General features: G+C 38.2%; 1 protein-coding gene across 7 annotated transcripts in view; it reads right to left on the bottom strand.

The window, feature by feature from the left end:
* Window positions 1-5,655: 5,655 nt before the first annotated feature.
* Window positions 5,656-25,873, bottom strand: part of MAP7D2 (MAP7 domain containing 2) — a 37,251-nt gene continuing 17,033 nt past the window's right edge. For 4 of the 7 annotated variants that reach the window (XM_029964783.1, XM_029964785.1, XM_029964786.1 and 1 more), the window contains 11 exons: window positions 23,850-23,974; window positions 22,740-22,867; window positions 14,817-15,049; window positions 14,312-14,438; window positions 12,826-13,030; window positions 12,604-12,708; window positions 11,367-11,420; window positions 10,657-10,735; window positions 9,800-9,986; window positions 7,864-8,143; window positions 5,656-7,279 (listed from right to left, as the gene is read on the bottom strand). In XM_029964783.1, coding sequence (XP_029820643.1) covers window positions 7,894-8,143; window positions 9,800-9,986; window positions 10,657-10,735; window positions 11,367-11,420; window positions 12,604-12,708; window positions 12,826-13,030; window positions 14,312-14,438; window positions 14,817-15,049; window positions 22,740-22,867; window positions 23,850-23,974 — 1,493 coding nt within the window. In that variant the 3' untranslated portion in view covers window positions 5,656-7,279; window positions 7,864-7,893. Of the gene's footprint in view, window positions 7,280-7,863; window positions 8,144-9,799; window positions 9,987-10,656; window positions 10,736-11,366; window positions 11,421-12,603; window positions 12,709-12,825; window positions 13,031-14,311; window positions 14,439-14,816; window positions 15,050-22,739; window positions 22,868-23,849; window positions 23,999-25,873 lie in introns of all 7 variants that reach the window. The other 3 variants (XM_029964782.1, XM_029964784.1, XM_029964787.1) reach the window with 1 other exon arrangement.

Raw genomic sequence — 25,873 nt, 5'->3', positions numbered from 1 at the left:
CTCTCAGGGGCATGATCCACCATCGAGGACTGCAGTTCAAGGGTAATCATGGTTTTACCAACCAACCTCTCATAATATCTAAAGGGAAATGTCTCTTTTGTACTTCACTGTCTTGTACTTCACTGTCTTGTTATGCCTCCTGATAAGATTTGCATGGCTTCATAAACTTGAAACTCTGCTTTTAGAGGAATTTCACTTTTATGCTTTCTTCTTCTGCCCCTCACCCACCACTATCCCTTAGTGCAATCAGGCATTTTTTTATTAAACTACTTTCACCAAACCACAAAGTCTGTCTCCTGTCTTGAAATGAGAACAAGCTGCCTAATTCTTTGCAGGCACGCTACTCATTTGCTTCTTCTAATGATAATAATAATAAAAAAATATTTCTGTTGTTGTTCAGTGGAATAAAATTAGGTAAACCTCCAAGTCCCCAGCAAAGGAGCATCAGGTCTTATTTTACAGAAAATGAGATATTGGTGTTTACGTCAGTTCCTGAGGTCACTTGTAAAAGTAATTTCAAATCTGTAATACCTTATCCAGAGAAGGCAAGAATTTGTTACAGAATAAACCAAAAACCCCAAATTTAGTTTTAAGAACTTAAACAGCTTTCTGGGGAACTGTGATATTTTTTCAGTCCAGGCTCAAAGCAACAGATAATGACTCTCTCCCTAACTGAGGAAATAAGTCCTACATTATTTAGCCTTGAAACTTAAGGAAAGCTGAAAAGTAATTGTTTAATTAAAACCCAAAGGAATGTGAGAGGATGACTGACTGCATGACTTGGCTCTGATAGTATCACCAACTTACTCTTCAAAGAGAGCCTCTAGCAGGCCTGGGTTCTCATGACGTAAGGATGCCCGAATGTTTTATTTATAAGGTTATCGTGGCTTTCCTGTAACATGTGAAAATGTGCCATTGCTGGGAGGCATACAGCCCGGGTAAACTTGGTAGGATTTTGGCAGAATACCAGTGAAAACAATCTCAGTGTATGAATTAACACCAATGTGTGACATAAATACAGTAACAGGATTTTAAAAGCAAAGGCTTTGAGCTTATCACCCAAGGGGCTACATCAGATGAATTTGAGGAGGAAGGCAGGGGCACAAAAAGGCTGCAGTTTTTTGCCTGTGCAAGAGCCAGTTCTTGGAAAGATGACAGCAGGAGAAATCAGAGTGAAACAGCAGGATGAAAAGTCTGAGGAGAGATAAAATTTCAAAATGTCCAGCTCGAGACATTGTGGGCATGACTGATACTGATTTGCCTCGGGGACTTTAGTAGTAAATATGTGGTAGTAAATACATGCAAAGTATCTTAGCATTCTTCAGTGACTGTGACCTTCACCCATTCCTCAGCTCATTTATTTGCTAAATCCACCAGCAGTTTCATTTGCTACAGGACACTTTCTGCCCTGAAAACCAACACTGGCCGAAGACCATCAGCACAAATTAACCTTGTAAAAATGTAGGTTAGAGATACAAATATTACTTGCCAAAAGGGAAGAACTTCTGACCCAGTGTTCAGCTGGGGAAGTTTTGGCCATGTCTGACCAGGATTATATTCCTTGCCTGTGCCAGCAGGGCTTCACTGCTGTCCCCAACACACTACTGCACATATTCAGTCTCCATAAGACTCCTTGGAGTTCCCGTTCCTCTGCCTTGAGTGGTGTGGACAGTCTGTGTTCAGACACTGAGAGAACAAACCCACTCTAGCAGGCAACCACCAGAATCTGTATTCTCTTGCATTTGTGTATCTGAACTGATGAGAGGTTTAAGAAAAAACAAAAGGACTGAGTGAAAACTGTTCTCAGATTGAGACCTCCCACCAGGAAAATTAGGAGCAACTCCATAGAATTTATTGCTATAAACCCCCACAGCTCTGCATATTTAAGGTGCTAATAATATTTCAGACAAAGCTGTTACATGTATTTTAAAAGAGAGAAGTTACTCTGACAAGGGATGTGTGAGCATATTAATATAGTGTTACAGATATTGTCCTGATCCTGCCTACTGTGCTGCTCACATACTGAATTTGGTGAGAGAGGCTGTTATTTCTAGAAAAAAAAAAAGGAGGAAATACTGACAGAGTAATTTCCCCAGTTCTGAACATCTCTCACACCCCTTAATTTTTTTCTCCAGTTACACAATTTTAGGTTCTTGGGTCCATTCCTGTACCATGCCAGTCACCTACAAGTGCAATTGACTTCAACTTATTCCTTTTAGGCACAGCAAGATCTAAGTGATAATGCAAAGCTGCTGGTTTGAGCTATTTATGTAACTATTTTAAAAACTTATTCTTAGAGCAAGGACTTCATAGAACAAGCAGCACATTGCTTACCTTTTCCTTCTGTTGCCCGTAACAAATAAAAAAACACAAACCAACAGAGTGCCGGTTTATGCGGTGCTTTATTCGGGGCCCTGGGAACCTGAGGACTAGCGTCCCAAGTCAGGATTCCAAAGACCTCCATTCTCAGTTCAGCTTTTATACACAAACAAGTTTATGTGCAGTTTCTACAGCAAAACAGTTACATTCAGTTACAAACAAGCTCATAGCAGTTTCTACAACAAAACAGTTACAAGCACGCTCATATTTCATACTGATAACAATTAATAATCATCTACTCTAATCATAAATCTTCTTAAGCTGTCTTACCCCTAGAAAGTGATTAACAGACCCTTACCACATCCAAGGTAACAAATCATTATATACATGCTTGACTAAATCCTTTGATTGTTGTTGCCATCTCTTCAGCACATTCCATGCTCACAAACAAGGTTGCTAACTTACTACTTTGGAGTGCTGCTTTCTAGGCCTACTCTCCTACTAAGCCTTAGCCATTCTACTACTAAATTCGAATTATTCTGCAACACTTCTATTCACTGGATCTCTCCTGCCTCATAGTTGTTTTTTCTCTGGAAATCATTAAGGCTTGATTTCAGCAGGGATACGCATCTATTTTTGCAAAGCTCCCAAGCAAACACGACACACTACCTTCCAGAGCATTTATTTTGATCCTGAAAATTGCAGGCCTCTGGTAATCATCAAACCCGCTAGTTTGAAGACATTACTGCCTCAGCCTTGAATTGTTAGAAATGCTGTAAAACTTACACAAGTTGGAGAACAAACAAGGCAACTGGGAAGAAAACAAGCATCTAAAATTATTCCAGTGGTCAGGAAACCATTTTCTTATACTTTATGTAATTATTTTAAAAGCCTAAACATCCTCTTAGTGTTTCTGCCTGCAGTTTTAAGGGATTTTACACTTCACACGTTGCTTCAACAGACACGTTAAAATTGGCTGACAGTGAACAGCATCACCTACTCTTCAGCTGTAGGAGATCATAAGGGTAAGATAAAAGATGGGCTAAAAAACTAGGGAAGAGATGAACTTTGTGCCTCACTGTGTTCTGGACTGGTATTATTGCCACTAACAGCAATAACAAAAATGCATCTGAATATTTTAAGTTTTCTGTTATTTTTAAGTGTATGTATTCTGGACAGATTGAATGAATTTAAAACCTCTTTTTCTTACAATGAAGAAGAAAATCCAGAGAAAATTGCATTCAGTCCTCACATACATTGTATTTTCCAGATTTCAGCACAGTTGGCTCAGAAGTGATACACTTTTCAGAGGTTAATACTGATACTGAAAACCAACATTCCCAAAGGTCAGGTAACTGCCAATGAGATATATTTGTGCACATACATACACAGAGGCAGTGTAGGTGAACCACTACTCTCTACACTGTTTTTGGAGGCAACCAACAGCTTGAACGACATTGCCCTGAAATGAAAACAAACTAAGAGACTTTTTCAGTTTCTACCTTGTTCTTGAATGGGAAGGGAGAGGGGAGGAGTAAGGAAGAAGTCCCACAGGTCACTAAAGCAGGAGGAGAAGCAGCCTATTCCTGCTGATTCATTTGTGTTGCTTACAGGAGTAAGGATATGCAGGATACAGACCAGGCTTAGAGCAAACAAGATACAAACCTCACAGAGTAACTAGTCTTCAGCTCTTGAATATTGATCTATTTACATTTTAATACAGGGGAGGGGCCATAGGCCATAGTTTAAACCCTTATGGGAAGGATATCTCCTTCTAGGGTTTTCAGGCTGCTGTGCAGCACTGAAGCCCAGAGGTGTCCTGGGACCCCAGGCTTCTCTGACCTGGGAAGATCCCCACCCTGGCAGCCAGAGCAGCAGTCTCTGCTATCTCTGTGGCTTTCTCCACAGAATTGTACCATTTGTACAATTACAAGAGAGGATGATTCCCTCTCTTTTAGCCCTTCATCACTAGATGAAAATGCAGCCTGGGCATCCAGATCCAACCCTCACTGATGCAATTCTGTTTTGAAATTCACTCACTGGGGAGACAGAGGTCTGCTCAGGGCCTTTGCTGGGGCCCAAGACAAGCTTTGGGTGTCATTTCCCAGGTCAACAGCATGGAAAGTGCTGAACCTAATCAGAGAGCTACTGTGATGCCCAATTACCACGCAGGTATTATTTATTTGTGTATTAGAAACTTACTAATAGCTACATAAAACAAATCTGCAGAAGTTTACAATTTGGGTTATCACATCACTTTACTATAAAAGTAAACTAAAAAAAATAATCCATTCAACCATTTATGAAAAAGCCACTCAAGGATCAACACTCAACTCTTCTTACTATTGACAGCTTGATTTTCAAGTGCTTTACAGGAGAAAAGGTCTACCAAAGACCTATGTGAGTCAGTAGTGATCCTCCACCACAGTTTCAAGACCACTGACTAATTAAAAATAAGGCTCATTGCAGAGTTTTGAATCACAGCAGCAAACACCAGTATGGTACTGGTATGAAGAGGCTGTATCACCAAAAGCAAAAAGAAGCGATTTAACCCCTCAGCTCCAGATATTCAGCCAAATTTATAAAGTTACATTTGAAAGCAAATATAAATGTGAATATGCAATCTCTTTCTTCACAAATACTCATTTATCTTGCTTCCTTCAATCTAGTAAATAATTGAGGGAACAAATAACATGAATGATTCAAGAGTCAATACAAATGAGATGAACTGTCACCATGGAAATCATTAATACACTTCAGAATAAAAGTAGATCCTCTCATTTTCAATTTTGACTGAAGTGATGATTTAAACAAAACATATTTTAAAATTTCTCCCTAGAATTTCACTAAAAAACTAAGAGCAGCTCCAGGCCTGGCCTCTTTCTAAGCAGCAGTGTGTGCATGTAGCTTGAAAAGAAATTCAGCATTTATGTCACGGATACTCTTACAGAACAGCTCTTGCACACTAAACAGAACAGTGTCTAATGGACACAGCTCCCAAGTTTTATTTTCATTATTTTCTTTGCCCGAGGGTAGAGGCTGGGGCTGTAAACTGGCCTGTATACTGTCACTAGCACCCTGGATGCCATGATTTGGAAGCCCTCACCTTAAGGCTCTTCTGCCACCAGCCTCCATTTCCTTGGTGTATTGGCAAGACCTCAGAAAGAAAATGAGTATATGGCACTGGGAACAATGGTGAAACATCTGGAGGTTCCGACAACTACTCCTTCATTCAGTATTCCACTCTCCTTCAGAAAACGCCTCAGAACAAATTAACATATATGTGTTTTTAAACGAGTCATATTTTGCTGGGAATAAAAAGCACTAAGAAACAACTCAGATTCATAAATGAAAATGTATTTCACCTTTATACATGCTATACAGGTCATGCAAATACAGAAATCTACAGGTTATACAATGACACCATAATAAAATATAATATGACATTTGTCAAACACAATGTATTACAGCAAAACAAACTGTTTCCGTTTGTTTATTATTTAGGAAATAGATGAAGGACTAATTTGGAAGACACAGTACCATGCTACAGCTTACTGCACAGTCCAAAGAAAGTATTTCTTTGACTACACTAACATAAATAAAGCTGGGTTGTTGTAGGTATGATTTCTTTATGCATTGCACATAATGTCACTGGTTACTTTCTCGTTGCTGACTTTAAAGAACACAAGAATGGTGCTACAAATGAGCTCAATCTACACTGTGAACTCCCTTACATGTGGAAACAAAACCCAAAAACAAACAAACAAAATATAAAGTAAAAAAACCACCCCCCCAAGTTTTCACTTCTTTTGTGTTAGTGTCCGAAGAGAGTTGTATTTAAAATTCATTCTTATAAGGAACTGGACAAAAATGTCCTTAAAGCAGCACCTGATCTAGCATAAAGGTTCACCAACAGAAATAAAGTTAACATTGTATGGCACATGATGTCCAGATCTCGTACATCCTAATGTGAACTGTTCCATACAGAATGTTAAGGGCCCCCCAGTTCCCCACATGTGTCTTGGCCTTTGTGTTTCTGCTGCAACATTCACATATTGTTTTGCTGCTGACTAAATCTCATTTGTTAAGTCTACAGAAGACAAAATACTTCTCTGTGTGATCGAAAGCCTGCTGGTATCAATCAAGTGTCTGCATCTTCAAAAGTTAACATATTATCTCACCCTCCTGACCATCACTTGGATCTACTACAGCTATACTACATATATATTAAGGGATTACACCAGGCATTTTGCCTACTTTGCTTACAGGTGTTACACAAACATGTTTTTAAACACACAGTTGATAGTTGCTCCTGGACTAATTAATATTAACCATTAAGTGCCACTAGTGACTAAAAGTGTCAATGTAACCATAATAGGATAGTTCCCACACTCCACAGTCAATAAGAAGGCTCCTTTGATTCCAGCAGTTGTATGTTTTTCAAGCCTCTTCAGTTATAGTTTTGCATTATACACCTCATAAAAGTTGCCAATAATTCCTTATTAAAGACAAAAAAAGATAGGCACAAAACTAAAGTACAGTATATTATTTTGTTTCAATGCACTGTGGGCAAACCCCATCATTATTTACAAGAAAAAGATGTCTAAACGGATGTATGGTAAAGTTTAGGGAAGAATTATTTCAAAATAAAATGCACAGGTAAAAATCACAGTGATGTGTTGAGATGAATTTTAAATTAAAAAGTGCTTTATTAGCAGCTAAAGCTCAAATTCTAATGCACACTCGTCTTCCCCGAAACCATCAAGGCTCTAGATCATTGGTTTTACCAAAAGCAGCCAGTTATTCAACATATTTATTTCCCTGGGAAGACAAGTTATATTCAGCTGTGATTATTTGGAATCCAGTGTTCAAGGACTGCAGAAAGCTTTTTCAAGTGACAAGCTCATATTTTACTGCCAGTAGCATCACAGGGATAAATATCCTCCACAAATTGTTACCGCTGTCAATTAAAAAGAGAGAGAAGAATATCGAGTCAGCCACACCAGTTAGATGACCTCAGTTTTGTAATTTAGAATATACTCTTTCAAGAAGATCAACTGTGGCACTGTACTTTGAAACTGTCACTGAAGCCTGCTGTGATTTTATACTATGCTGGCTTTTCAGGACATGTGATTCTACACCGTGCTGCAAGTATTTACAGCAGCTGAAAGGAGTAAGCAGCAACAATAACTACCATTTCCTAGACTGACCCCACTTTTAACTGTTTTCTTCATGCAAACAGGCTCCAAAGATATATAGGAAAGGTATTGTATTAATGAAGAAAAAAAACAACCCTTCTCATTATATTCTCAATGCATAAGGGAAATGTTTCCATTTACCTGGTACTTGTGGTTGCTATGATACAGTCAGTTTGCATATGATGCCAATTTGCAAATAGGAAAGATTGTGCTGAATTTAAAGATCTAGGAGACCAGCTTTCTTCCTCCATCCACACTGCTGTGTACAACTGCTCAATGTTTCTGGGAAGCTAGTAAGAAATCACAGCAATTTATCATATCTAAGATGTTTATCACAATACTGTACCTGTATCTGTTCTGCTGAAAAGCGAGGCTGTCAACAGATAGAATTAAGTGTATTTTCCTGTCCTGGACTGTTAAATCCCTCAATCAAGTTTTTGTTACAGTCATCTAGGCTAATGGTATCACTGGACGTCTTGGAGTAGGTAGCTTGTCCTGTGAAATCCAAGAGGTCTTCAAGAGCCTTGGCATTACTTGTCCCATTTTGGTCCAAAGAAACACCCGGCATAAGTTCATTCATGGGTGAATATTCGGGAATAGAGATAAGTTCTTCTTTTGAAACCGGGCTAAACGAAAGATAAACAAAAGGAAGATACAGAATAAGGAGTGGGTAACTTTTCATTAGGTAACAATCAAATTAAACTTCTGACAGTTCAAAAGCTTATTTTAAAGGCCAGCTGCAGCAAGACTCTACCTAGAATACATCCTAATCCAAAGAAAAAGACATTGCACTGTTCAGGATGGAAGGTTGGACCTAATCTATATCCCTTAAAGATTAAGTTTTGGGGTAGTTGTGTGATGTGAGCACTCATCTCTTAAACCCACATTTGTGACAGTTTACCAGTCACTCACTGTTTCAATCCCTGCACCATTCCCTTACCTAAATGTTTATTATACCTTTCAAATTACTGTCCTGACCCTGCAACATTTCCTTAAAGTGCTCACATTTCACAACTTAAATAAAAAGTTATTTCTTAAGACCTTATGATATACTTAAGACATAGAAATCCCATAATTAAGAAATGCTGTAACCAGCTGCTTTGCTGAGACTAGTAAGGCTAGTGCATTTTAGTTTGGAGAAGAGAAGGCAGAGGAAGGATTTCACAAAGATTTCTAAGTTGAGGACAAAACTATTGTGGCATGAAATGCTGCAACACAAACCCCAAGGGGTGCCCAGTGCCACCAGTAAGAAACTGATCAAATAACATAATTTACAGATCAAAGAACATAATTTACCCAGTGAGACTGTACTGTAGCACTTGTTCCAGGTCAGGTCCTGGACACAAACATTATCAGCAGGTCAAAAAAAAAAACCAAACTTGGATGAACTCATGGGCAACATGTCAACCAGTGGCTGTTCAGAAGGGCAAGGCAGAGCTGACCCCTCTAATATCCCTAATGCAACAATTCAGTGTGGGCTTGGATTGCACAAAATGTGGGCTCAGGTGTTCTCCCTCACTAGGTTTTCTTACTGATACTTTCTGAGACCAAATAATGGGCTACATGGACTTGTTCCAGTAGGGCATTTTCTATATATTTATGCATATTTATTGGAAATACTGAAACAGTATGAGAGGTTCAGCTGTCTTACTGATTAAGGAAGAACTGTATAAAAAATCTACATTTAAAATTGTCTTAGCAGTCTTAAATTAACTGCCTATATTAAAAATATGTAAATAATAAAACTTAAATTAAAAAATTCTTCTTTTCTGCACGTCCTTCTGTGAAAATCCAAGAGTATTTAAAAACACAAAGTTATTTACTGATTTCCATACACTACTACTTGTTAAGTACTTAAAATGCTAAATGCATTATTTTCTTTACTCTGTATGGAGGCAGAGAAGCTCATGCATCACAGTTGTGCAGCCAAATTAAAAAAAAGTGATACTAGAACAATATCTACAGTAGCTGCTTTCACAAAACTATCTGAAAGGTTTGGGGCAAACTTGTATGGAATCTGTAAGCAAGGACTGTAGAAGGATTTCAGAGCCCACACACACCCCCCATCCCCTGCCAAATATGTGAGAGTGAGATGAGGTTCTGTGCCTCTTGCTTGAAACACCAACTGCATCCTGCCAGGAGCAGAGCACACCACAGTGGACACGTGACTGCCACGCTGGGGAGGAGGTGAGAAGAGAAGCAGTAAAATGTTAACAAGTGAAACAGAAAATTTTGTGTCTCATATGAATTGCACAATCCCTCTTGATAGATTCGGTCTGTACCTCACATCCATGGACTGAACCTCATCTGTTGAATCTTCCATGCTGTTAGATTTCCCATCAACAGCTTCCAGCTGAATAAGTCCTGGAACTGACTTCAGTCCATTAGCAACTACATCTTGGGAAGGGATTACAGAAGCAGCACTTTCTAAGCTTTTATTTTTCAGGCAGGTTGCCAATCCATTGATCTCTATAAAAGAAGGTTAGAAATTATTACAGTAGAAGCTTCTTTATTTAAATAGTATTAGGTTATAGATTGAGTAGAAAGGAAGACTGACAATGCAGTAGGACTCAGTATAAATCCATGACTCATCATACTACTCTGTCATTCCTCTTTTCCACTCCAAAATTGCTCTTTATGCTACATCTTTTAAATTTGAGGAAACAGGAAGAGAATGTTATATCTTTTATGTCATGTACTAAAAGTCTTAGCCTGGGGAAGTAAACAAAATATAGATAAATGTCAGATACATATGTTTTATTTAATAATACTTTAAATAATTTTTTTATAAAGTCAAACTACATATAAGATTTAGACATACTATATAAAGCTTGCAAGCTTGGTTGTGTGCAAAAATTTTCTACCTACAAAATTTGAAGGCAGATTGCAGCAATCAAATGTATTGACACATTAGAACTTTTCATTTATAAAAATGCTACCTCAGGTACTAAAATGGAGGAGAAACTTTCTTCTGCTTAAGTGGCAAAGTTTCTAACATTTGTCACTGATGCAAATGTAGCTGTTCTTTTTGAGATGAAAGCAAAGAATTTATGAAAATACATAATGCTGTGCCTCAGATCACAAAACTCTGAAGAGAAGCAACTGTGAAAAAAACTCAGAAAAATATGGCAATTTTTACCTGGCTGGTTGAGAACAAGTGCCTTTGGTTGCTTTTCCACATTCAAAGTTGATGGTATCTCCAGTTTTGGCTCTTCCTTCTGAAATCAAGTAATGACTCAAGTCTATTAGAGGAAGGACTGTAACCTTCATGGGACTGATTGGATTCAAAATTTGTGAAAGTCAAAGCAAGGCCATCAACAGCAAGACAGGATTGGCCCTCCCCCTTCAATTAGGCATAGCATTTTTTTTTAAATTCAAAAGAAAAACATTCTCTGAAAGTAACTGAAGAAACGGTTTCCTTAGTAGACTAGAAGTGAAAACCTGACTGTCACTTCCTAGCTGGACACAACTGCATTGTTTTCAATCCTACATTCCTGACAGGCTTAACAAGGAGAGCTCAGTAACTAATTCACTGGCTGGTACAAAGCACGAAAAGACCCATCAACAGCAGCAAACATTACAGCTCCAGCATCCAGAAACAGGCTGTGGCCACTTTGCTGGATAGTGAGGGGGGATTAACCTGCAACACTTGCACAAAGCTGTGTCTCTGCAGCAGTGGCACAGCAAAGCCTGTGACAAACCAAGAGTCATTCTCGGTTTGAAATACAACTACAATCTGAGTCTAGAGCGCACCCAAGTATATTTACTAACATGGAACTACTCTAGAATTTAATTTCCACATATGGAAATAAAACAAAAAAAATCATGCAATCACATACAGTTTCATACCTTTACTTCTGGTGTTTCGCTCTTCCTTGTTCTCTTCATTATTTCATCTATTCTCTACAAATAAAAATAAATTTGACAATGAGACAGCAGACAGAATATTTAACACAACAGACAGAGAGAAGACGACAGAAAGACACTTTTCTTTACTGTCACGGCCTCATCCTGGCCTGTCTTGGAAAATGGAGAACAAATAAGAAAAATAAAGAAAACAAAGGGTAGAAAACATCTTGGAGCTGGCTTTCACCTATCAGATCTCACAGAACATAACCTTCTCTGCAGAGGCACTTTAGAAACAGGTATTTTAGTTCCAAGTGTTTGCAGTTATGAGTTGTGCTCATTTCTGGAACAAGACATTAGTTTAAAACCAACAGCAATTATTTTAATTTGGTTCTTCCAACTATTTCCAAACAGTTCCTTTAAAAATAGTTAGCCTTTTTGGAATAGAAGAGTAAAATGAAGTATCTAAAGTTATTCTTGCTGGAAATGTATAAGGTATTATCCTAAAATACTTTTGTTTTCCTTCTTTGTTCATTAAAAAAGGAACCCATTTCAGCTGTAAAACGCTCTGGTTTGGTATTATAATCTCCAACTGAAACATGCTCCCAGGGCAGTCGTAAACAGTTAAAAATGTATTGGAATAAAATGGACAGATGACCTTTTGTAACCAGACAGGGGTTCTGCAGCTGTTCTCTCTTTCCTGCCACAGAGTTGTAGACAAAGCTAATTTATGCAGCTCCAGCCATTTCCCTGTGCAGCACTGGCCACAGTCCTGCTGCCTCTGCACAATGTAACCAAGAAACAAGCCAGGTGGGAGAAAAGTTGTTTGTTAATCACATAAACTTTCTCCACTAATGACACAGAACTTCTGTTGAGAAAGTTTCCAGCAAAGTCATTCATCTTCCTCAGTAGTCTGTGATGTCCTGGGTTGGGTAGCAATTGACATTTGCCTTGACATGCCATTCCCTGTTTGTCTCAGGCATTTATTTAACTGTTGAGGTAGAGGCTGATTCTATGTTTGTTCAGTGCCTAGTAGAGAGTCATTTGCCTTAGGCAATTCCACTTTGTTACAAATACTGATGTCCATGTTCCCCTAAAGTGTAAGTAGCAAATACTAAGTTTGACATAACTAGTCATCTGTAATCCCTTCAGATTATTGTTCGTAGATACTATTGGGTACTTCCTGGATTATGTATTTAAACAAGAAATGAAATAATTATCTAGAGATGCAAATATCTACCTTCTTCCGTTCCAGTCTTTCTTGCTCAATTTGCTGCATGATTTGTTCCCTTTCAAGACGGAGCTGTTCAGCTGCCTCCCGGGCTTTGATTTCTGCTTCTTCCCTCTAATCAAAATGTGTAAAATATGACAGGGCCATTATTTATTTCAGGCAGATTACCAAATACTATAAAGTATTTATTTATATGTGTACAAAGTTTCACATTTCTGCTTGAGATGGTACCTGTTTCTCAAGTTTGGCCTGGAGCTCTTTTTCTTGCTTTTCCTTCAGCATCTGTTCTTCCTCAGCTCTTCTCCTGGCTTCCTCTTCTGCCTTTTTTCTGGCTGCTTCTTCTTCACGTTTTCTTTCCTCCTCCTTCTTATGAGCTTCTTCTTCCAGACGAATCCTTTCTTCTTCTGCCTTTCTTTTCTGTTCCTCTCTTTCAAGCCTGCAAAAAACATAACAGTATGTTTAAAAGGCTTCACCTTGTTTAGCATGAATCCTGCTGTATCAGTAACTGATAGCATATGCATCAACACACATGTTCACGAAAGATGCCAAGACACAGCAAAGAGGTTGAACACATGCTCAGGATTCAGGCTGCTATCAAACTTTTACTCTAATCTTATTTTCAATGCCTAAAATATTTCACAGAGATTAAAATTTCCATTGAAAAAACAGGTATGATCAAAGAAAATGTTTCAATTTAGAGTGTCAATTAGAGGTCAATAATAAAATTAAGTTTCAAGAATAAAAACATCCCTCTTCCCCATACTCGACACCCAGAATTCTGGTACCTGCAAGCAAGCAGGTTCTTTTATCCTTTGTTTCAGCTGAAGATAAACAGACTGGATGAGCAGCAGCAGAAGTTCACAAAACACAGTGGAACACTAGAAAGAGTGGGTCTAAACTCCACCTGTGTTGTTCCCTGGCCCACTGAGGGACATCATGCTCCTTTGTCACCACAGGTGAGAGCTGCTTTGCAAGTGATCATTCTTATCATTCTATCAGGGATTCAGAGCCAAAGTGGCAGGAGCTGGTGATTCCACTCCCACCCACCCCCACTGCCGTGTTTTTAATAAGAAAAAACAAAGTTGAATCTAGACATGCAGAGTTAGTGATTTACTATGACGAGTTTGAAGGAAGGGTTTGACACTTGCAACCAGCATCCCATCTGGAGAACAACCTAAAAGCTTGCTCAGAGAATAAGCCAGAACCAGAATTTTGCTGCTTAGACACAGCAACCTTCATTATGCCCAAACTCCTAAAGCCCTCAGTGCTTACAGCAGAGTTGGGTGGGAAGGTGAATTTCAGGTTAATTTGTTGAACAATACAAGCCTTGCCATTTAATGCAATACTACTACTGCAAGACTGTTTCTTCTATGTGATCTAGCTCATTTAAAGCTGCCTCAAATATTTTTTTACAATGTAAAATACTTCAGGTATGTCCAGACTGCAGTGTGCAGTACACTGCAGTGTGGACATACCTGAAGTATTTGGATAAGTAATAGTTTTTTCAATCTTCTTAAAGAGGCCAAATCATTATTTTCTGAACTTCACTGGTCATAGAGACTGCAAAAGACATTAATGAAATATGAGTCTGAGATTAAAGAAATTAACAGCTACATGTAAGCTCCCACTTGACTCTAAAACTACCACATATTCAAGGATTTTCAATGATAAATTATTTAATTATTAGGTAATAACTTTCACAAAACAATAGACATACCTTTCCCGTTCTTCTCTTTCCTGCCTCTCCTTTTCTTCCTGTTCTTTCTGCAGGCGGGCCTGTCGTCTTTTTTCAGCTAGAATTTTTGAAGCTTCTTCTGCATCACTTGTTCCTGCCGTGATCTTCCCTAAGAGAAGAGGACCAAGGGTGGAAAGTTTAGCAGGGAACAAAGACAGTGAGTGCTCAGCAACTCCAAACTCGCACAGAGGTTGAAATGGGCCTGGTTCACACTGGAAGACACCTTTTTAAAAGCACCCCTCGGCATTTTCAGCAGATAGAATATGGAATAGGTAAGGGCATCCCGGAATTTCAGTATTTTCACATCCTCTCTAACAAGTGGTTTTGGTACATTAGTGAAAACTATACATTTACAGGTTCCAATATGTATCTTCACACATCCTCATAGCCTATGACAGAGCAGCTTCATGAAAAGAACAGCTTAGCACTGCATAAAAGTCTCAGGGACCCACGATATCTTGCAATATATTCTTGCAGTAAGACTCACCTTCACTATTCTCAGTCTTCCCAGCAGAAGGCACGTGCTTCTCAGGAGTCACCTGGCCTGCCTCGTCAGTGCGCGCTCCTGGGGACTTCGGATGGCTGACGTTTTCTTTCTCCTTGTCTGCTTTCTTTTTAGGAGTTTCCTGGTTGAGATTGGAAGTGGCACGATGCTTCACAGGAGAAGCTGGATATTGTTTGGTGTTTTTAGGAGACTGTGGGTAAGTCTTTGCAACTGTCCTGATGAGGGAAAACAAAAATCAAAAGAGGCCATGCGTTACACAGCTTGGAATTGAACTCCCACTTCACATATGTCACTCTTCTCTTGTGTTTCTGGCTACATTGGAGTACCAGCTGTTTTGCACAATACTGAATAGAATCACCTGGATGCAAGTAATCAGAACTTGAAATGCAGGGAACTGGCATGCAAGTGCACATGATTACAGAAAATTCTCATTTAAATAGACCAGCAACACTGTCTGAGGTCTACGCGAGACACAGGAAATAAGGGACTACCTAAACTGATGATTTTAGTAATGACCATTTCATAACAATTCTGTCAACATTACTGCATTCTACAGTCCTTCTCAACATTTAAAACAAAGCTATGGCTGCTTTCTGTCTGTAGAAATTATAATGAGATACAGTGTGCTGCTTTCATCTAAATACCACCTTGCCAAACATGGTCTGTTTCTAACAGTACTCAATTTTCAAAAAAAGCACCAAATACTACTATAAACAAAGGTAAAGCTGAGTACCACAGAAAGAGACAGAACTGACCAAACTATTGTACCATCAGCTCTGCTGTTTCAGTTAGTGCTTTAATGAGCCCCAATGGAACAGACTTAAGACTGAAAACTCAGCCCTTGGAATTCAGCCAACTGCACCTGTGGAGATGGTGATGCACAGGAGCAGTGCAGCCCACTGATTGTTTGGCTGTTGCACACTTCAGGTGAAGTGATAACCTCACTTCTGAAGTCAGTTTGGGGAAAGTGGAAAGGCAAAGATACCTGATATTCACTGAAAATAGGTGCACATAAAGAGAACAGATTACCAGGAAACATAAAACTACCACAAACACCATTCATTATTTATGTAACACCAGTAACTAGCACTTATAACATTAAGAGAGGCTGGGCTGTGTAACTAAATATAATGAGAATAAAGAGATTACAATCTTAAAATAATGATTTATGTGAGTCCCATTAGAATAAATAATCCTACATTAAATTGAACATTACACATGTATTTTTAACCTTCTTTATGGAAATGCAATTATGATATAAATGTATTATCCTTTATCACTTTTTTCATCTACACAATATAGAGTTTCATATACTATAACATGTTTTCTGGACTATACACTCGTTCTGGCAGACCACAATGATGAAAAACATGAACAATGGCTGAAAATTAATGGACTGGAGTAGCAAGTTTTATATAGATGTAACTATAATATTGTGTAGTCAGAGACTATTATAACCGGAACAGCATTTGCATTACAGAGCAGACAATAAAAATTAGACATCTTTCAACTCCCCCCACAAATTTATGAATTCAGTAGAAGAAAGGGTTCTTTTCCACCATATTATGCTGCATTTGCAAGAGGTAGAGCTGCCTGGTTTGTGGGGAGGAAGACACTGCAGAGAATTGCACCATCCGTACTTTCTTACTCCCACAGAAGAGCCATCACAGACTCCAAAAGCCCTCGGGCTGCAGGAACAGTAGCACCCAATTAAATGTGAAGTTCAGCTCAGGTACCCTCTGCCTGCAGGCCCAGGAGCTCCCTGTCAGCTCAGGTCCTTGCCTGAGTTAAGCTGTAGGTAAGCCTGTTCTTCTTGGCTTCCTAACCTGCTGATCCTGACATGATGTCCTGGCTTGTCCTTGGACTTGCCTCAGAGTAAGGCCTTGGTTGGCTATCAGTGGACTCTTGGTTGACCCTGTCACCATCACCAGACCTACCCTGGGCCCTTTTTGTCTGCTATGGGATGGGGTCCTGTGGGTGAGGTCCCTGCCCTTGTCTGCCCTGCTGCCACACACTACTCCTGCTGCTCCATGACAGAAACAGGCTTTGGAAGATGAGAACAGGCAAGTGTGTTTCCAGATCTTGAAAAAAACAGCAAAGGGAGAAGCCAGTGAGATTGGTTGGTGTTGACCAAATTGGGTTTTAGCATTGTTTTTAGATTCCTTTTTAGGATATAGATGGATTTCCAAGCCCTTCTGAAGGCAAAAGCAGAGATTTCAAGGCCCCACCTACACGTGTACATCTCACACGTGTCTCATCATGACAGTCATTTCCAATTGCATTTCATAAAAATATAACTGGTAAATACAAAGTAAAGAACATTTTTTCTTATGTTTTTCTGTAGCACAGAGGATGCTTCTTGCTAATTAGACACTTCTTCAAAGCACAGTCCCTTCTTGCTGTCTTTGGTTTACGTTTCCAACTTTACCACACGTTCCTTGCAATACATTTTATTTAACTTGTTGTGACAGCAGGAGCAAAACAGGCTAATAACTAAGGCTGAGTCATTTTCAGTGTCAGCACAAAAGTAATTGTTCTCAAATAAAGACATGACAATCAAATTAAAGAGGTTGGTAGGAAGGAGTCTAGTCATGAGAGCTACGTATCTTGCACTGCACAGGCATTAGAGCAGACTGGCTGTACAACTTAGCAGTTGGACTAGAAACATGTTGAATGTACTATTTAAGTAATACATCTTTGAACTTTTAGACTGACAGTAATTTTTTGTTATAGCTTTTGGGCCGGAATAACAAGTATGGCTTTGCTTCCTTTAAAGTAAACAAAAGCAAGAAGAAGAAGACCAATTACTACAGTGCAAGGAGTGAAAACATGAGAAAGTCCATCAGTAATAAGAATAATTTTTCAGAATTTTTATATCATTTATTTGATGCCAGTAGAAAGTAGTAAATCAACATTGTTTTCTCCCTTGTATTTAAAACATATAGTCAACTTAGCATCTTTAACATTATTAGACACAGGCAAAATTGTTACTGGAAAAAACACTCCTTCTAAATAGTATTTAAATTATGCTGCTTTACACCAGAAAGGGCCAAACTTGATTGTGAAGACAGAAAAATGGGATAATTAAGAAAAAAAAGTATAAAAACTTATATAGGAGTCTGCTTAGGTTTAAAAAATGTTTTGTTTTTGACATGGGAGAAAATGAAAAGGATATAACGAAACCATGTTAAGAAAGTGGGATCACAGAATTGTGCCTGATGAGGATCAGAGAATTAAGATAACAAATCACTAAAATCCAAGAAGTGGCAGCATTTTAGCTGTCTGACAGCTCACTCATCTCAATAACCAGATTTTACAGGGGAATACAGAAGTACCAGAAGCATCTTCCTCCTTCTGAGACGATATTAGTTTTCTCACCTAACTACCCTGTGTTGGCATGGGGGCAGCAGCATGCAAGAAGTTGACCCCTACATGCACTGCTAGAACCTCTAGCAGGTGTGAGGATCCACTGATCCTTAAATTACAGTGGCTCTTATTTAATTATGAAAGGGATAGGCCATACTGAAGAAGAATGTCTCAGGAAGAGCAAAAGAGGGGTTCTGTGCTTACTTTGGCTAAGCAGAGAAAATAAAGTACATGTAGCACACAAGTCAGAGGTCACATCCAATTCTGGCCATAAACAGCACAGGAGAGAACAGTAAGCTTTCTTGAAAAGCCAGGTATGTAACAGGTCGCTGGTTATGGCTGTTCAGAAAGCTGACTGTGAATCACAAATCTGCAGCAATGCCAGAGCTGCATATTTTTTTCCACTATATCCCTGTTAATTCAACAAAAGCTCTGCTGAAACCACACTGAGGACTTGCATGTTCTCCAGCCTCCTTTCTGACATTGCTCTGATCACAAGCTATTCCTGGGTTCTGACATTTTTCCTCTGCTGCCTGTGATATTTTCTCAAAAGCTGTTTTCTTTCACTTAGTTTTGATCTCTTCTAGCAAGAGACAGATTCATTTCTCTTTTACATTTCTTAAAAGAGTACAAACTCAGCATAGGCCTGTAGAATAGGTATTTTGATAGCTGTGTTATTATAGATGTTTCAAAATCTTGAATTGGCTCATTATCTAGCCAACTGCTGAAAAAACCCTCAAAACAGTCTTGATCTAGCATTCTACCTGTTGTTTTTATCTTTCCAAGTCCAAACAAAGATCAAGAGTAGTATATGTAGCACATATGAAATAAAATCTGGAAGTAGGTCACTGCAGGACATAGAAGCTACTTCTGTGGGGAATTCACCATATGCAGACACCTTTCCAATAACTCATTTTTAGAAACTTTTACAAGTTTGGGCTTTTTTTCGTCCTACTCTACGTTCATATTCCAACAGTATTCTGTAATGTGATTGAACATGTGCTTTTCTGACACCAAAAGCATGTCCCAGTGACTGCAGTGGGTTGTCACCCACAGGAACCACCAAGTCAGGGCTTCAGTTAGTGAAACGATGAGCAAAGAACAATGACATAGTCTGGGATCTGGAAATTAAACATGACCCACCACCCACCAGGAGTGCTGAAGTCACTTTTCCCTTCCCCCTTGCCTTTTCCTCCTCTCATGAGGTAATGCTTTGGCAAAAGAATGTGACACAGAGGCTTGTCAGAGCTTTCCATTTCTGTTCACTGGCTTGTACTACGGTTTATCTGAAGACACTTAAAACTAAATCATACTTCCTTGATTCAGTCAGGTGCCATTGATTGCAAAGGGACTATTTACCCAAAGACATGTGAAGGACACAGGCTTTATTGCCTTCCCGATCTATAAGGGAAGACACTTACCTATTCTCTGAGGGATACCGCAAGAATAAACCGATTAATGTATAGATCTTTGAAGATGAAGTATCGAAAAAAAAATTACCCAAACCCCTGGTATTATTGATCTTGTGAAAGATCTAAAGAAAAGGAGCACTTACACAATCAGTATCCAAGAGCAATTGATAAAATTAGAGATAATGTCTCAATTATTCAAACTCTAATCCATTAACTTTCATCTTTGTCAACTGATGTGTGCTAGATTTAAAATAATAGTTTTGGATTTCTTTCTTGTGTGACATTTCATGATATATTTACTTTTCCACATAACTTCAAGTTTTGAATTCTTTCCCTGTTTTTAATTGTTGCTCAGCATATTTTTTATTTTTTCCCCTTTTCTCCTTTTTACACCCATATCTGTTCACTCATTTCATCTTGGACGTTGTGTTTTTGGGCTGTCCCTTTTTGCTTTCTCACTAAAATCTGCACATTCAAACATTAGTATTTTATTTATGTTATTACTGCAATGCTGTTCTGCCATCAATCACTGTGTCTCTTTAGGTTGAAGTTTTATTGTCTTGTTTGATCCTGTTTCAACTACTTTACCATGATAAAAAGAGCTTTTTAATTAATAAATAATGAAATAACATATAAAGAAGACAAGCAATTGCCACTGAGAAGCCAAGATGACAACTGCAATGAACTAGAAACTAGAACAATACCAAGAAAACTTGAATGTCAAGTCATATACTTTTAAGAAGAGAAATGCATAGAGCTAATTGTCATCTAAATCACTGGCCATATTTGATTCTCCCCCCAACAGCTTTCGAAGGTAAGGTGCTGTGCAGGATCAGTAACTACTAATGCTGTACAATATGTACCCTTATGTCTTCCAGAGTAATTTTTTTGGCCATATGGTGTTCTGGAAGATTAAACTTATAAAGGATCATTAGGTTTGCAAGGAAAATGACTATTTGTATACATATTTAGTCAGATTAAAAGTATACTTATATGGCAGATAATGATCTTGCTGGTCAGTGGATTTAAATACAGGCAGTAAGGCTTTTGGAACCTCCCTTTAGATAAATTGAAAATTAACTGTGGAACTTGAGTTGTATGAAAAAATGCATATAATTATATTATTATTATTTTTGTTTATATGACAATACAATATAGTGATCATAATTTTTTATTTTAAAATTATGAGGGGAAGTTTTGAAAGTGCTGAAGCAGAACTGTCTTTCTGGAACCAGTAATACACATGCATTTAAACTCTATTGTATCTCTCTAAGATCAAGGAGGGTGTTTTAATTGGACCATGTTAAGATTAAATGCTCAGTAATACATTTCTAGCTGTGGTCAGAATCAGATTCTCTTGAGAAAAGAGAAGGGGGGTGGAAAGGATCACTACTGTGGCTCACAATCACATAGAAACTCACCAGTAGGCTTCTTAATTCCTCCATGCAGCATCTGTTTCTTCCTCTAAAAATAGTATTCCTTAAATTCCTATATTCCTTATAGGAATGAAAACATTTTACTATAAAAAGATTCCCATAATCTGCGCCTCTGGGCAAAAAATTCTCCATCTTTGCCAAACCTTTTATGGAAATTAGTGCTACAAATTAAGACTGGGCATACTTTTTTCATGTAGCCCTAAACATCTGTTTCACAAAAGCTTTTTCATTTTACCCCTACACGTCTCTATGATGGTCTACATTGACCATTTTGGATGCCTGCCCATCAAGAAGCACTTGACTCTCAGCTATCCATTTTGCTTAAGTACATGTGTCTCTTACTGGCTCATACTGGCTGAATGAACTGAGAGATGCTTTCTGAACAGGGAGTATCAGTACTTGTGGAATAATACACATTTTTATAGCTCAAACTTTTTTCTGTACGTTGCAGAATGCCACTAGACAATTATCTGCTCAAAACTGTAAAAACCCTTGAATGTCATTAACATTTCATATCATTCCATTTTTCATAAAATTTATGTAGTTCAGAATCTGACAATATTATATATGATATTGAAAGTTTGAGGATTTGTAGCCTTATAACATGAACCAAGAATTGCAGTGTCCCAGTTACATACAAGGGGATGTCTAAACCAGAAAGAATGTCCAGGGTCAGATGGTTTCCTGTATGTTGTTTAGCCCCACATTCACACACAAAATCATTCTCCTATGCCCTCAGAGCTGGAACAGAAAAGGAACACCAGCTAGTGTTTGAGGCAGAAGAAATTTGTCAGAAAGGGGATAATCAATATTGGTTCAAAATATGGCCAGCTGCAGATTAAAAAATGATAAATAAATAAAATAAGACAAAAAGATACAATTTTCAAGACAGAAGTGGGACCCATGAACAGGGTCTAAGGAAAAAAAAAAACCAATCAACCAGCCAAAAAAATCTGACAACTACTGTAGACCATGACTACTTTAGCACACTTCTACATTTGAGCCAGACTTAATATTCTGTTCTAAGAAACCTGAAGACCCATTTGCTTAGACTTGAGTTGCAAGTTGTGGTACACAGACTAGAGTTTTCAGCAAAAGACAATCAAGAAAAGCAACTCAATGCAGTAAGACCAGACATTGCTCTGCATTGCCCAGTCCACAGCTCTACATTAAAAAAAAAAAAGAACAAAAAGCAACAAAATCACAGAGGTCTGCAAATGAGCAAAGGTTAAAACCAATGGTTTAGATGACACGTAGTTAAGTATATTTATGGCACCAGATGGTCATGACAACAATAGGAAATGCATATATTAAATGCTGGAATTTCTAGTTAGTTGTGTGCATTTCTTCACATTAGGCAGTTTCTTCAAAATCAGAAAAAACAAAAGCATATTTAAAAATAAATGTTAAATGAAATTTCACATGAATTATGAAATGCACTAGAATCTCAAATGACTGAGAAGAGGTAGAGAATTGTTTCTAATGAGCACTAACACAATCTTACATATATTAGATTTGCTCATCTCCATCTCTTTCTCTCTCTCTCTTCCCATTTGTATATGTGTGAATGTATAACTAAAATTAACTAGATTCTATACAACACTTCAAAGGAAGTTCCTCAGGAATCTGTGGCTTATTTATGGGTAATGAGAAGTTCACAGTATATTAGTCCACTAATAAGAAAGGCATACTTAGGTGTTGCAGGTGATGCAGATCTTCTGGACATGGCAGCAGGAGAATCAGACCTTCTCAGAGGAGATCCCATTCCAGATGATGAACCAGGTGTTGTGGGTCGCTTCTCTTTCTTTATCTTCTCAGTCTAGAAGCACAGTTCATTTTAGTTTCCATAATCAGTATCAACAAATCAAAAATCTATTTGATTGTTTTATTAACAAGATGGCATATAAAGTGATTTCTGTAACAAACATTTGAAAGTTTTTTAAACAGCAGCTCACAACTGAGGTGCTATTAATAGTTTTTTGTTCTACACAGACATAACACATAACATAGACATAACACATAACATAGCATACAAGTTGCAGTAATACCACATCAGAGCCTCTGCAAGAGCTCTTGGGAGGGATGGTGGCGCTGTGTGGAGTCTTCAAAATCATATATATGCCCCTGCAACACCTCCTAGATATGATCAGTACTGCAACCAGGCATCTCACAGAAATGTTGCTGCAGGTAACACTGAATCACACCTAAGACTGACACCACACACATCTTTACTCTCAGCTTTGGTCCTCTCACTTGCAGCTAATTTAGATGGCATGAATTCCTGTATTATTAACTATTACAAGACACAAGACCTTATGTGAATTTTACAGTCCTCACATATGCCTTAATCTGTGTAGACTCAGTGAAGAAAGAGTTAAGTAAGTGGTGTAAAACAGAGGCATTGTCAATACGCTTGGTGAGTTTCTGAAATATGTGAAGCTCGCTCTTTCACCAGCAAGACTGGATAGTCATACTCAGTGGGAGATCCTATTTGTCTTCCCCATTCCCAGAAGTTACAAGCAAGTCCAAAAACATACACTTCAATGCCTCAGTTCCCTGAAAATAAAGGTGTGTTGCTGTTTCAAATAGCAGCACTCAGCACTGATTCTCAGGAGGAGGAAGATATCAAAATACTGCTTCAGTGGAGCACGAAAACAACAGACCTTTGCAAGGCATACTTTCTTATTGCTGTTTCTTACAGCAGGGCTAGCACTTTATTTGTATTTATGCAAAGGGAGAGATAACAAGCAGAAGCAGCACCAGTTTACCCAGCAGTGAAATCAAAACCATTGCAAACCCACCTGAGTAACTTCGGCTGCAGGTGCCCCTTTCATGGCACTGGAAGTGGAGGGTGAGGTCGCCTTCTTCCTGTCCGTGCTCCGAGTGGGAGAAGCCTTGTAGGGAGACTTAAGAGGACTAGCTGGTGCTACACGAGGACAGATATGGAATACTAAAGAGTTATAGTACAATAGCAAGAGCAAAAGGGAGCACAGACAGAGGAAGTAAAGGAGAGGAGAAGACAGCATACTTTTATGTTATAATGTTCAAAGGTAATTTTAAAGGTTTTTTAAATAAGTGTTTCAAAAGATTACAGTATGTAACACATTCAACATGGTCCCATGTTTATTAAAAATGTCTCAACTGAAGGTAACATTTTACAAGATTTTTTAGAAATTATCTCTAAAATATTGCTCTCTCACATACTTTTTGAATCACCTGTGTGATTATTTTTTCCTCTGAAAAGTCCAGCTTCCTTTGCATATGATAAGAAGAGTAATCAGATAATTCTAGTTGGGAGACTTTTGACCAAATACCGCAAAACAGGAAAGGTGACAGGAGCATAGGGAGTGTTTGGGTTTATTTTTTTTAAAGCTTAAACATGGCAATGGCTCCTAAATACCTTACTTACTTTTCAAAATAATACTTAATTTTAAAAAATTAACCAAAAACCCCCAAACCTAAACTAAATGCTGCTGTAGGTATTTCAGTTATTGTTATTAGTGAGAGACATCAGTTTGAGTGTGACACACACATTACAGTTTACAGGGCAACTCTTTTTTTATTTGCAATATGAACAGGATTTTTTTTAAATGGTATATTTTACTCCTGGTTTTGTTCATATTGCCTTCTAAGATGAAACCTTCACATACATATAGAACAATCAACAGAGTATATCTTTTATTAATAAGACAGACATTAATTGCAACCAAGTGATAGTGTGTTTCCAATTATGGTCAACTAAAGTCAAGAAGGATACTGACTTTGGAAAAACAGTAATCATGTGCTAATGTAAAGAAACTCACATTTCCAATCTTTTTTTTTTAATTGGAGGCAGTCTTATAAAACTTCTTATGAAGCCTTTTTGCATGCTTTAAAGTTTAATTAGACCTTTGTATTCTTTGACACACTTTCCAGCAAGCTGGCGTAAGGTCACTGAATATTAAGAAAAGTGTTCAGAAACTTGAAGTCTGCTTAAGATAAGTATTTTCACTTCAACTGCTAAAAGAATTAATTATGTGTCCAGTAACAACTGTTTCCCTGAATATCTTAATTCAGAGTGACATTAATAATTTATTGCCCTGAAGTCTTAAATTGAGGCTCCTCATTTCTAAGCATACAGAAATGCAGGAGCAGAGCAATTTTGACCCCAGTATAATGAGCTCTTGGAAGGGAAGAACCCTCTCCCCTGTTCAGGAACCTACTTCTATGGTGAGAATTACATGACAAATGGGAGATCTCGCTCAACAGTTTTCCTGGCAATTACTGACAAAACTGTCAGCTACAGTCCCATTGCCTTGTGAGGAAATGACAAGAGGTTGCTGGTTCAGAAAGCTGTTCCCAAAATCAGCTCTTCTGTTTCAGCTCAGTGAGAAAGGAGTTTGCAGTCCAAATGGTATCCTTATTAGACATGCCAGCATGCTACTTTAAAGGTCCTGTGATGGAGAGTGAGATAAAGCTGGGAGTTTACAAACAAAACTAGTAGGGAAGGAAAAAAGTCATCCCTATCGATTTCTTTGATATCAAATACAACATGGAAAACATCATCTGTAGGTGGCCCTAGCAATTCACCTCAAAATCTTAAGCAGAATATACTGATCTAATTTTGAGTTGGTTTTTGCTCACTCTTAGCAGTAGCTGATCTATGAGCACCAAGCAAACTGGGAATTTTCTCATGGGCCAAGTACTGTATGACAACATCTTCGCTTCCAGTAGAGGCTGCTTTTAATGTAGAAACAAGAGAAGCAATTTTAGAGCCATTCAATATCAATGTCCTTATGCACTGAACAAAGAAGCAATGCACAAGGGAAAGTAGGTTTACTTTGCA

This window comes from Manacus vitellinus, unplaced genomic scaffold (assembly GCF_001715985.3).
Source record: "Manacus vitellinus isolate BGI_N305 unplaced genomic scaffold, ASM171598v3 scaffold_7_pilon, whole genome shotgun sequence".
Lineage (NCBI taxonomy): Eukaryota > Metazoa > Chordata > Aves > Passeriformes > Pipridae > Manacus > Manacus vitellinus.
This window is presented reverse-complemented; position numbering and strand designations above follow the sequence as displayed.